The 14,137-nt window shown below is 40.3% G+C and overlaps 1 protein-coding gene across 7 annotated transcripts in view; it reads right to left on the bottom strand.

The window, feature by feature from the left end:
* The window catches only part of zbbx (zinc finger, B-box domain containing), a 34,296-nt gene that overhangs the window by 15,319 nt on the left and 4,840 nt on the right, over positions 1 to 14,137 (bottom strand). For 6 of the 7 annotated variants that reach the window (XM_061827338.1, XM_061827345.1, XM_061827342.1 and 3 more), the window contains 3 exons: positions 5,290 to 5,377; positions 4,758 to 4,812; positions 2,465 to 2,574 (listed from right to left, as the gene is read on the bottom strand). In XM_061827338.1, coding sequence (XP_061683322.1) covers positions 2,465 to 2,574; positions 4,758 to 4,812; positions 5,290 to 5,377 — 253 coding nt within the window. The remainder of the gene's footprint in view (positions 1 to 2,464; positions 2,575 to 4,757; positions 4,813 to 5,289; positions 5,378 to 14,137) is intronic. The other variant, XM_061827339.1, reaches the window with a different exon arrangement.

Genomic DNA, 14,137 nt, shown 5'->3' with positions numbered 1-14,137 from the left:
AGGGAAGGCCAGGATTGAACCCAGGTCCTCATGACTGTGAGGCCAACGCTTCCCAGCTGAGCCACCGTGGCGCCTCTTTGCCATTATACATACAGTAAAATTACAGGGTATAATAAAAAGCGTCTCATACAAGTCATTTATATGATATTCCTTGAAGAATGTTCTTTCATGTGACTAAAAAGCTTGCCATTATGCCCATCACACAGGGTCACACATAATTCATGAAAAACATTTGCTTTCTGTTTTATCAGGGGCAACCACCGCCTCACGTCTTTGATATTGATTAATGTAATGTTCACAAATATGCATATACTTAAATGAAATGAAAAGTAAAGGTCAGTCGATTATTTATGAGGGGACCCAGTAAGTTTGAGCAGGGAAATCATCATAAGAGTGAAACAAAGGAGAAAGACAAACATCAAGGGACGTGAGGGAGGAATGGAATCCAATTTCGCATGGGGGGGGGGCACAAGAAGTGGGGGAAAAAAAGTGTTAATATCTTGCACAGAGTGAAGTATATCCAAAGATGTGAGAGGGGGGACATTTATTTGACAGGAGGGACATCTGATAGAGGAACAGGAGAGAACATACAAGTGAAATGAAAGAGGGGAGGTCATAAAGTTGGATTTGGAACATTGTACGTGTAATGTTCAAAAATACAAAAAGAAAATAGGAGGCAGGCATGTCAGCCAGTTGTATTTGTATCTATAGAATGTATGGAAAGACCAATTACAGCATAGAAATCTATTTCAAAAGTGGGGATATTTTGTCGCTGCCAGTGTTTCACTCATGTGGACTCGTGGATTATTTTCACCTTTTGTTACAGTAAAAAGATGGAAGCTATTTTTATTGATCATCGTTGAGGCAGACATTTTTCTGACTAAATAGGTTTTGATGCGTATTTATTGTAACAAATGAATGGAATAATGTATGGTGTTTATGAAAAGGTCTTGAACTGATTTTTGAGTGGGGGGACGGGGGACTATGGTCTCGGGAACCATATTGGATATACTCCACGGAAGCTGCACAACAAACTACAAACTATACTATAATATGAGAAAGAAAAGGTGACTGTAGATGATTTTCAGATACCTGTGAGATGTTTTATAAGCATTTCATTGACTTTGTGTCGTTGGTAAACACAGTGAAATGTCAATAAAATGGACCCTCATATAACGGATATCGGATAAAACGGACAGTCAGAACCTAACAATGCGTCCAAAAATGGTTTAGATTCAAAATGCTGTCGACCAAGTCTTTTTATGTCCAGAAACACAAGATTCTGGATTCTAGAACCTGCTATTGAGCAAACTAATGCTTGGCGGCTCGTGAAACCGACTTTGCAATGCAACCATGACTACGCACACTGACAAGGTAAGTTTGGATAAAATGTGACACTTTCAAACATTTTCAAGCTTTTTCTTATATTAAAATACTAAACATTTTGAACTGTACAGAGAATTTTAAGTCTTTAAAAAAAAAAAAAGACCATTCGATGCAGCAAACATTCAGCTATATTGGCATTCAGCTATATTGGACGACTGCCCACTTCTATTAGTCCACTCTATCAAGGTTCCACTGTACACACACACTAGTTAACATACACGCATATTCGGAAAACAGATCAGGCATCACAAGCAACATATGTAATGTATGTTTCTGATGATAATGTATGCGGTAAGTAAACATCAGACACCCCGTGCCTTTATCTTACTCTGTTCTCTCAAGGTTCGTAATACAGGGAGTCCTCGTTCTACGACTGAGATCCGTTCCTACACTAGCGACTTATCTCGAATTTCGACTTAAGTCGGATTCCACCATTAAAGTCAGAATTTACATCAAAATACTTTCTATAAAAAATAAATACAATGAAATAAACAAGATGATGTACTTATCATTACTGCTGAGAGGTGCATGCAGAAGAAGGGGAGGCTGTGCTTAGCTATTGCAAAGGAACCCGGTCCTCAATCCTCTCCATCTCGACAAGTATCAAAGAACCTAGTTTTACGATCATTGTATCCGACATGGGAACGGAACCCTTCACATGTGCTAAAATAGGGGCTTTGTCTTTAATAAATGTCACCACGGTCGACCGACTGAAGCCTTGGTGGTGTTGGTGTCTCTCTTTTCTACAATCTTTTTATAATCTTGAGCTTCATTTCCATGGTAACTGAATTTCTTATGCCTGCAGAAGCATTGCTAAAAGACACAGCTTTCTTTTTTGGGGTCATGATGTCTAAAAAAGTGGGCGAAAAATGCAAAAATACTCCCGGCGCACAAACAAAGACAAGCAATAGCCAGGCAAAATGGCGGACGGGGGACGGGCGTTGTAAAGTCGAAACGTCTTTGGTCGAGACCGTCTTAACTCGAGGACTCCCTGTATATATAATAACAATAAGATATTAATGTGTATTAATATAGAAAAAAACGGAATTCCCATCACAAATGTGAATGTTGTGCAAACCTGTTGATCTGCCCTTACGTCGCCTTGTCCGCAGTTTGGTCCCCTCATCCTACTTTGCTTTGTCGTCTGGGGACAACAACAGGTTTCGCATAGAGGGAGATGAGGTGGAACTACAGAGACAGAGACAGAGCTTGATGGAACCATAGAAACCAAATATACACTTGCTCTTTTAGCCATTGCAGGAATACAGCAAGTCTGTCCATCATATTGGATATGTCATTTCTGTAAAATAATGACTGAACTTCAATAAGGCAGAAAGGTGCCTTTCTACCAAGTGCGCAAAGTGCCTTGCATCCCCTTTTCTGAATCATTTGGGGTTTATATGACATCCAGATAAACAGTAACAGTTTCCTCTCTGCAGGGGTGTCTTTCCACAAGGTTAAGGAGCGTCTTTATGACAATTTTGGACCATTCGCTCAGAAGCACATTTGGGAAGTCGCATTCTTATGTTGGGCAAGAAGGCCGGGTTCTGAATAGCCACTCTAGTTTCTCCCAAAGGTTTTATCATGGGTTCAGGTCAGGACTCTGCGCTGGCCAGGTTAGCATTTTTATGAACCTTGTTTTTAGGACTGTATAATTTTATTGTATATTCTTGTCGAAAAAGGAATTCCCATCCCCAAACTGTTCTCGAGCGGGTGGTACAAACATCATATGAAGCCCTAAAGCTTAAAAAAATAGATATTTTATTGTTAGTGGGAGTAGCAGTAGTCGTAGTTATCGTATAGTATATAGTATAGTATAGTAGTATAGTATAGTATAGTATAGTATATAGTATAGTATAGTATAGTATAAACTTATAGTCATAGATCACTTGAGACTATGTGAGTCCCAGGATGCACCTGTCTTAAAACGAGTCTGTGCAATTTACCATCACAGAGTTTTTATTTGTACATTTGTCCAGTATTATTGTCTTTCCCATTGCTCTTGCTCTCTTTTAATATGTTATGTTTCACTCTGGCACAGTAGAAACAATTTCCAGGACGATATATTTTCCCGAATATCGATGATAAACGACTATAATAATAAACGTGCATCTGTATTAAGAAGAATTACATTTCACTTCTAAAGAACATTGGTGTTGTAATGGACAGTCAATAAAATATCTTGGATAAAAATAAGTAAATCAGATACACGCTGTTTACTAAAACTGCACTGATATATCAAACATTTGCCACATACAGGTAGGTAGGTATAAGGTCAGTAACCCACTAAAGCGAGCCCAAAAAAAATTTTTGGAATAGAAAAAAAACCCCACAAATGTTTGTTCTTACAGTAAAAGTGGTCTTTGTCAATGTTTTAAAACATGAGGCCATACATTTTAATACCACCCTTTTTTAGTCTTTATTTTTATTTATTTACAAATGTTGTTGTGCTATCCATCCATCCATCCATCCATCCATCCATTTTCTGAGCTGCTTATCCTCACAAGGGTCGCGGGAGTTCGAGAGCCTATCCCAGCTGTCAACGGCCAGGAGCCGGGTTACACCCTAAACTGGTTGCCAGCCAATCGCAGGGCACATGGAGACAGACAACAGTAGCACTTACGTTCACACCAGGGGCGATTTAGAATGTGTTTGTTTTTGGAATGTGGGAGGAAACCTGAGTGCCCGGAGAAAACCCACGCAGGCACGGGGAGAACATGCACACGCTACACAGGTGGGGCCAGGATTTGAACCCCGGTCCTCAGAACTGTGAGGCCAACACTTTACAACTGCTCCACCATGCCGCCTACTGTATATCTATGACCTGGAAATACGTCAGTCCCATTTTCTGCCTGAATTTTGCCACAGCACCAGTAAAAAAAAAAAAAAAATGGACAATTCTGTAACTAAGAGACTTGGTCAATGGGATTTTAAGGCATGAATGGAACACATTGTTCAGTCTTGATGGTCCGTTTATTCTACATCTTTTACATTGGGGTCTGTTTAATCGAAGTTCTACTGTCTTTGGGAAACAGACAGGCACCACAGCAAAGTATACAAATTTGATCATTATACTTGTGAATATTTGTAAAATTGAACAATTTATTAAACCATGGAATGCAAAATGGGTATACATCCGAAATTAGTCGTCCTATTGAAAACACATGGAATGAAACATATCTTAAAAGTGCTGCGGCAAGGAATGTGAGAGGAAGGACAATAGCATCTAAAGCACACTGTGCTGCTTTGAAGTTACCTCTTTAATTATTCAACTTCGTGTGGACAATGTAGGCATTTTCTAACTGGAAATGTAAGAATCTGGCATTACCAAGGTACCAGAAATTAACTTCATACTGTAACTGATGACGTGCCTGTCAAAGGTTCATCCTTCAGCACTCTGATTTTCACCTTGCCGATTGCCGAATCCTGGAAACAAAGAGTTTAAGAACTTGAACAGACGGCTCTCCTGCAAAGGCATTACGAATTGATATGCAGGGATGCCGGAATGGCAAATTTGCATTCATGTCTGTTTTGAAAAAAAAAATGAAGGGTTGGTTCCATTGTCCATTTCTAATCCTCAGGCACATGTTAAAATGTGTTAATTGTTCGTAAGGTCAGTTATGAATGTGTATTAATGTGTTACTTGGGAGATTCAAAGTGAGAATCTGGAATGTGCATCATAAATATGTGACATTAAAATATTACCCAATGGAAAATCCCCACAGGAATAAAAGATGGCATTACTTTCATGCATCCATATTTGAGACAACATCCTTTTAGGTTGTTTTCTTTTTGGACAAAATCATAGAGAAGTGTGAATTTCAAGGTCTTTTTTTTTTTTTTTTCTTGGAATACTATTAAGTTCTTGTGTGAATAGATTCACCAAGTACAGAAAACTGTTACCTTTTGGGTTTTCTTGGAGTCTGGTGTCAAAACGCTGCTGTTTATTGATCCGAATTGTTCCGCCTTCCAGTAAGAAAGTCCTGAATGCCTAAATAATGAGAGGAAAAGAATAGGGTTAGATCATCATCATACAAGCATTAATGAATTTGATAGCATTTCATCACCTCTATATACAAATGTATACAAACACTCCCAAACATCTTTAGGCATCAGTTAAAATCAGGCTCTGTAAACCCAGACCTGTTCAGTCGCTTAGTTGCAACCTGTGTTCCCCCACCTATGTCTCTGTCGTTGTTGTTTTTATGTAATTTGTGTCTCACATCCAGCCTTCTAGCTCAATTTCCTCACAAATAGACTTGTTCATCTCATCCTGCTTTTGTCAGGGTTAAAGTTACTGAGGCTGGACGTACCACGGAAGCGTATTATTTGCCGGTTGAATCTTAATTCTTTTGATTTTTGACTTTATGCTGGGGTTGGATCCACTTGCCACAAGTCAACTAACCAGTCATTGATTTCATTTCAGGCACAGACAACCCTTAAGAAAGCTAATGAAAGCAGGGACCAACTTGAGCAGCTCATTTCAGTACCAAGCCATTTTTCTCACTGTATTGGACACAAAAGACACACATTCTTGCATCAAAGAAACTATGGAAGTAAATTTTTGCCACCAGGATTTGAATTTGAAATGCCACAGAAAACAAGATTTGAACTTGAAATGTAAAGTGATCACATTTTCAATAGTTTTATTTCAGTGTAACTTTTCAATGTTAACAATTCAACGGGCCACAACTCGCTGTCTAAAATTTCGGATTACTTCAGTCCAGAACCAAACAGCCAGCCAATCCAGCTATGCTTTCTTAGTATGTGACGTCACGTGACTAAGAAAGCGGAACTGCGATTGGCTGGGTGTGCGGTTCTGACCTGAAGTAACCCCGCCTGGTGGCACAGACGGTGAATTTTAGACAGCGAATTGTAGCAACTATTGTAAATGTGATCACTTAACATTTCAAACTCAAATCCTGTTTAATGTGGCATTTCAAATTCAAATCCTGGTGGCACATATTTACTCCCATAAGAAACGTCTTGAAGTACTTTGTAGCAGATTGTACATTTTAAAAAGTAGACAATTCAAGGCAAAAGATATTTTTTTAATGTTTGAGTTTACAACTCAGATGAATTTATATCCCGTTATGTTTAACTGAAGGTTTCGGTAACATTATCATTTTATTTTAGCATCATCTTGTTTAGGTACACGACATTCATCTTTCCAATTTGAATACCGCTTGCCCGCGTTGCGCTCACGGGAAGCTCCAAACTATCACAGTTGACTTCGGGCAAGAGGTGAGGCGGCTGCGGATGAGACAGTAGAGCGGGTCGTCCAATGATCAACGGGTCGGCCGTTCTAATCCTGGCTCAGACTGTTTGTTGTTCAAATGTCCTTGGGCGAGACACAGAACCTTTCATTCCTCCAAGTGGGCCTGGCGGTGCCGCGCATGGCGGTGTTTGAATGGGTGAATGTGAGCCTCTGCAAAGCACTTTGAGCAATGTGATCCTTTGAGACAAAAGCGCTACAGGAGTTTGTTTACCGATTACATCCTGATAAGTCATCGGCCAATCACAGGACAAATCTAGACAAGCATTGACATTTGTACTACATTGAGAATTTTCAGTTAACCACCCCACAAAAACACAGGGAACATACTCCAGATTTTCACGACTGCAAAATCATGCTGCTAGCTACACCTGAACACCAAATTTGAATCTAAGAGCTGCTCTATAAAACCTTCTACAACAATGCGACACTAAAACTGCAGAAACAACATTAAATCAATACGTGTGTTTAAAAGAATTACCTGTGACAAATCAAAAAGAATTTTACAAACACCTCTCATGTCACAATAATTACATCAGTGATCATCGGATCAATATATTTACAGTACACTACAGTATTTCTCATTTATCCATCACGTCATGATTGTGATTTTTTTATTAATTACATTTCAGAAACTTGTCATAACCTACTGACACTATCTGCTTAAAACCACAGAGAAGTATGCTACTGTGGGGAAAATATATCGCAGCACAACTAGTAAATTCTTAAATAAGGAGTTCAGAGAAGATGAAAAAAGGAATCATCATTTATACGTGAGTTATTCATGCTCATGTCGTTGAATTATTTATGCTACTGTGAAGGCTGTTTATTTTCGGCTGAGCTGGCAACCTGTCACGGAAAGTCAAACAATATCCGTGTTTTAATGTGACGACAGAGTTGCCAACCGCCTGAACTCTGTCGGTATGTTGCGCTGACACTGAGGGTAGGCGTCAGGTAATCACTCCCGTGCGCTATTGCCCTGGCAACCGACTGTCGCCAAGGGAGACAGCTCAGGCGCACCTCTCCTGTTGCAGGATGACAAGTTGTCCCTCCAGGACATGCCCCTCCTGAGAAATAAGGTGTGTTGGGAATCTTTGTGGACTTTGCATGAGCAAACACCTCGTTATCTAATCCAGACTGATTCACTTACATCCGCGCACGCTTCCAGCACATGAAACGGATAAAATTGCTCTTCGAGATTGAACGAAAGTGACACATTCACATACTGTTTACCCGCCTTACGAACACATAATTATACATGCAAAGTTCAGACTCAAAATATTGGTGTGACTGTGAGGGCTTCTGACAGAATTCTCTGCATGATTTCAGATCAGCAATGCCACGGTTCTCTTTTCAAAGATGTCAACAGCACATTTGAAGCCTCTACTTATAATGCAAGCGTGAGTTCTTGGCTCTTATGCCTATGTACACCAATACCAAGAATCAATAAAGATAAACGGCACCACAAACAAGGAGAGTTGTTCTTTAAAGGAGGAGTTTGTCGAAAAAAATACAAATGAGAGCGCCCATTAAAGGTTAGTAGATGAGGGTTCAGTCTTTCTTTTAATGCCAACATTATCCACAAATTTCACCGAGAAACATCTCTAAATTAGAAACTATTATCGAAATTCTTCTCTCGCTCAGATATTCCAAGGAAACCCGCTGAAAAACTGACAGCCAATCAGCGTTTGCCACGTCTCCAGTGCTTCCTGCTCTGACCTCATTGCTTGTGGCTCCTGTTTCACCGGACAGAGAACATTTACTATCTGGCATTCTGTGGCTGATTTTTGTGAAAAATAATTACAAACAAACAGAAACAAAAAATAATTAAGAGAACGTTTACTATCTGGAATTTTGTGGCCAATTTTTGTGAAAAATAATTACAAACAAACAAAGATAACTATATAACTTAATCTATCCATCCACCCATTTCCTTTCAACATTCATCCTCACGAGGGTGACGGGGAGTTCTGGAGCCCATCCCAGCTGTCAACGGGCAGGAGGCGTTGTACACCCTGAAGTGGTTGCCAGCCAATCGCAGGGCACATCGAGACAAACAGCCGCACTCACAAACACACCTTGGGGCAATTTAGAGTGTCCAATTAATGTTGCATATTTTTTGGAATGTGTCCGGAAGCCGGAGTGCCCGGAGGAAACCCACGCAGGAATGGGAAGAACATGAAAACTCCACACAGGCGGGTCAGGGATTGAGCCCGGGACCTTGGAACTGTGAGGGCAATGCTCTACCAGCTGAGCCACTGTGCCGCCATATTAATTAATAATAATAATAATTAAATTACCCCACGGGAGGTTAAAGGAGGACAAATTTGGGGGGGAGGGGGGGTTCTCATTGTTGTTACAGTTTGGGGCACAACACGTCGGCATCTTGGTCTAGCTAGTAAGAATGTTCTGGAATGCTAAGCCCTGGTGATGTCACGGGGGGGGGGGGGTCAAGGGCGTTCCTTCCCGGGTCTGGCTGTGAAAGCTCGGCCCAGATCCAGATATCGCGTGGATTTAAAAAAACATGTCCTTTATTTTCTTTTTCTTTTTTTTTAAATTAATATCCAAAATATGGGTAACAATAATATTACTTCAGATTGGAGTGTTTATTGTACAAGGAAATTTTGGACAAAGTCCTCCTTTAAGACAAAGTACAAGAGTGCTGGTAGCGTCAATAAACCGTCAACACAGAGAGAGTAATAAAGATGGGAAGGATGTGCAGCAAGTAAAGGTGATTAAGGATAGGGATGGAAATATGTTGACTAGTGCCAGTAGTGTGCTAAGTAGATGGAAAGAGCACTTTGAGAAGCTAATGAATGAAGAAAATGGGAGAGAAGGTAAAGTAGAAGAGGCAGGGGTGACTGACCGGGAAGTGGCATTGATCAGTATGGGAGACGTTAGAAAGGCCCTGAACAGAATGAAAAATGGAAAGACAGTTGGTCCTGACGACATACCAGTGGAGGTATGGAAGTAATTTGGTGATTTGGCTGTGGAGTTTTTGACCAACTTAATTTAAGAGAATACTAGCGGGAGAGAAGATGCCAGAAGAATGGAGGAAAAGTGTGCAATTACCCATTTTTAAGAACAAAGGCGATATTCAGAAGTGCGAAAACTACAGAGAAATAAAGTTGATGTGTCACACGGTGAAGTTATGGGAAAGAGTAGTGGAGGCTCGACTCAGGACGGAAGTAAGAACCTACGAGCAACAGTATGATTTCATGCCTAGAAAGAGTACCACAGATGCATTATTTGCCTTGAGGATGCTCGTGGAAAAGTACAGAAAAGGTAAGAAGGAGCTACATTGTGTTTTTATAGACCGAGAAAAGGAAATGTATGAGGGCAGCAGAAAAGCCTAAAGAAAAAGAAGAGGAGTTAAGCAGGCCCGAACATAGAACGGTGTACTACATTTGCCTCTGGACATCGGACTGACTTTATTATTGCAATTGTGAAGTCATCCCAAAGTGATTACACCATACCTGCTCTCAGTAAACTACATTTGTACATCTATTCTTTGGAGCAAATAACTGAATCCGCCTCTAATACGAGGATAATCAATCCATTTACTCGGGGTGCCGTGTGATCTTGAAGATGAGCAAAGAGGAAAACAAAGACGTGCATAACACAGATACACAAGAACGCATACACAAGTATAAATCACAGCTTGAAGAGTTGCAGGGAACGCTTCTCAAAGATGCATCCCGGTTGTACGTTAAGGATTCCATTCCAAGTAAGCTTGCGCTTCACAAAGCAGAACATCACAAGAGTTGAACATTGCCAACCAGTAAAGAACTAATGAGATGATTGGGGAAAAACAGTGATTGAAATGTGAACATAAAATTGCTGTCAAAATATGGGGGAAAAAATCCATATGATCTAACAAACGCATGTGTGCAAAATGTGTTACAGTGAAGAAAATAAGTATTTGAACAAGCTGCTATATTGTAAGTTCTCCCACTTAGAAATCATGGAGGGGTCTGAAATTTTCATCGTAGGTAGGTGGTGGTGGAACTTTTTGGTCATAATTCCACTAACTGTGTTTGGAGGAAGACGAATGATGAGTTCCATCCCAAGAACACCATCCCTACTGTGAAGCATGGGGGTGGTAGCATCATGCTTTGGGGGTGTTTTTCTGCACATGGGACAGGACGACTCCACTGTATTCAGGAGAGGATGACTGTGGCCACATATTGTAATATTTTGGGGAACAACCTCTTTCCCTCAGTCAGAGCATTGGAGATGGGTCGTGGCTGGGTCTTTCAACATGACAATGACCCGAAGCACCCAGCCAGGAAAACCAAGGACTGGCTCCGTAAGACGCATAACAAGATTCTAGCGTGACCAAAAGTCAATAGAAAATCTGTGGAGGGAGCTGAAACTCCGTGTTTCTCAGCGACAGCTCAGAAACCTGCCTGATATGGAGAAGATCTGTGTGGAGGAGTGGGCCAAAATCCCTCCTGCAGTATGTGCAAACCTGGTGAACAACTACAGGAAACGTTTGACCTCTGTAATTGCAAAGAAAGGCTACTGTACCAAATATTAACATTGGTTTTCTCAGGTGTTCAAATACTTATTTGCAGCTATATCACACAAATAAATCGTTAAAAAAAACATACAATGAGATTTCTGGATTTTTCTTTTTAGATGATCTCTCTCACAGTGGACATGCACATACGATGAAAATTTCAGACCCCTCCATGATTTCTAAGTGGGAGAACTTGCAAAATAGCAGGGTGTTCAAATACTTATTTACTTCACTGTATGGTCTGATGAGATCAGGGTGACTTCTGAACTTTATGGTCACAATTTTGAATCGCATGTTTTGCACAAAACAGTTCAAATACCAGTAAATTGTGGTTAACTCCTATATAATATATTCTCATGTCATTTTATGAGATTGAAGCTCGAGATCAAAAAATGTTGGGTACTTTTTAGCACCGTGTAGTTGACAGAGTAGCTAACGTAATGCAACTATTACATTAGAAGAAATTTCAGTATCAGGTGGGAAAGTTCTACCAGGTACCATAGCACAAAAGCACAAGAAAAGACAATGCTCAACATTATTTACGGAGTGCCGTATCAAAATCACAGGGACAGTTGTGCCCACAACATGCATGACGAGGCCAGTGAAGCTGCAAATTTTGCAGAATTTCAACTCTCATGCCTGACATGTACGTAGCTGTAATAACACGGCCCTCTTCCATGTTGATTTATAGCCCATTTATTAGGATTGGATGTTGCGCTTCCATCGTTGTGCAGCCTATTCCACCTGACTAAGATTTAAAAGCAGTCTGGTTGGAGAAAATGGCAAGGCATTATTTTTTTTTTGTGTGGGTCGGAGGGGGGGTGCACGACTAACTTTTCCATTCAAACATTTACAGGATTTGGCCACTCATACGGAGATAATGCGGCATTTGTATAAATGTGACCCCAATTATAGCTTGTAACTGTTATATGTATAAAGGGTAATAATATATCAGCGTCTCATATTGTTTGATTACTGGCTCTTCTGCAGCTTTCTCTTCCTCCGCCTGCTTCCCTCTCTCCAACCATCACTCAAGTGTTTCTTGTTACAAGTGGCCAAAGAAGCAATTTCTTTGCACTTTATGATAAGCTTCTTAAAGTCCCTGATCCCTCTTTTAAGCCCCTCTAATTACAGCCCACCAGCATGTAAGATTCAGTCCTAATAATGTTATTTTCCAATTGCATGGAAAAACTGATGTTGTCTCAACGCGTGGTTACAATGATTCAATTTGTTTTACGCAGCGTATCGGACAAACGTGAGCACACCCCTCAAATTTGTGTTAATATTGAATGTCTTAAATATCCATGCATTAAAACACACAAAAAAAATGAGACTTTACAACAATATAGTCAGAATGGAGCTTGTTTAACAGTGTAAATGTCCTGTCCCTCAAAATGACTCACACAGCCATTAATGTCAAATGTTGGCAACAAAAGGGATCACACGCCAAAGTGCAAATCTCAAAATTGTAGTTTTTAGTAGCCATTGTTTCTGTAGCCACCATTACATCCAGATCTGCCTTCACACTCTTGGGCATAGAGTTACAGAGAAGAAAATAAGTATTTGAACACCCTGCTATATCAGAAGTTCTACCACTGAGAAATGATGATGCTCCCAAATCGTTTTAAGGTTAATGTTACATTACCTTCTATATTTAAAATACAGAATTAGCTTTTTGTGCACTGTATTGTCAGTGCTTTCATCCTAGATCAGGCTTTGCCAAGGTGGAATTTTAAAATGACACACCATCTCATCCTGCACTTTCTACTTTGGCTTCAGACCAGACCTTTGCCACAGGAAAAGAGAAAATCTCATCGAGTTAAACCACTTTTTCGTCAATTTTTCACATACGACGACAGTCATTGCATCTTAAAACAACAACATTTCTGTTTTAACTTTCTACATTAATATTGAACGTAAATATAAGCAGCATGTCTTGCTCGTCTTTGCTCTACGTTGCCCAGACTGTGTTGCTAACTAAAGCAGCGGTGGTGGATGCTATCGTTATGAAACACATTGATGGGCTGCGTAAGTACTGTAACATTTGTAATTATGAGAGTATGTCTTCAAGAGCAGGGTGAGGGGTGTCAGGTAAACTAGGAAAAAGAGTGTGGCGGAGCAGCGGTTGTTGTTAGAGAAAGTTCCGTGCGCTGCCTAAAAGAAACCAGTGGCTTCTTCTTTTCATTTTTTATAGTACGTATGTTTATTGTGCCATTGGATGTAACAACCAGTCATCCCTGACTAATTGAATCAAATTGCAAAATTCCACAAACTGAATAGCTGTAAGTTATACTTTCTATTTGCATTGGATTATGGTTTTTTTTTTGTGCGCAACCCAGAATGCCTGCAAACAGACTGCATCAGCGGTGTTCAATTGCGCATGTTTAGAGGGAACATTGGCTGATGTCTTTTTTTTTCGACCAGGACTGCCTCGCGTTCGATCGCAATCGACGCATTGCGCACCCCTGGCCTAGGCCCGAAGCCATCTTTAGCAAGAGCAACAATTTTATTTCTCAGCTCCTTCTAAATTCTTTGCCATGAGGTTACGGTGACATGTATGACAAAGTGTAACAGCGATGATCCCCATTCTCATCCCAGACCTTCTAACAATAACAAGACACATACCAGCAGGTAAAGAAGCTGGCTGATTAGACTACAATATATTTTCCCTTAGGTGCGTACTCGCTTTTGTTGAGAGCAGTTTTGATAATGGCTGGGATTTGAGTTATTTTGCGTGGAGAGGAAATGTATACCACTAAACAAGTTGTACACTGACTATTTTACCTTGTAGCAGAGGGTTACACCTGCCACAATTTGAAGCGTATCTGATAAGTTCAAATATTTGAGTTTCTATCATTTTTCTCTTCAGATATTACAGTACATCCATGGTCTCCGGGGAGCTTCCGCAGCATCAGATTTTTATGTTCAAAGAATCAGTCAAGAGATGCACTAAT

The sequence above is a fragment of the Syngnathoides biaculeatus genome, chromosome 8 (genome assembly GCF_019802595.1).
Source record: "Syngnathoides biaculeatus isolate LvHL_M chromosome 8, ASM1980259v1, whole genome shotgun sequence".
Taxonomy (NCBI): domain Eukaryota; kingdom Metazoa; phylum Chordata; class Actinopteri; order Syngnathiformes; family Syngnathidae; genus Syngnathoides; species Syngnathoides biaculeatus.
This window is presented reverse-complemented; position numbering and strand designations above follow the sequence as displayed.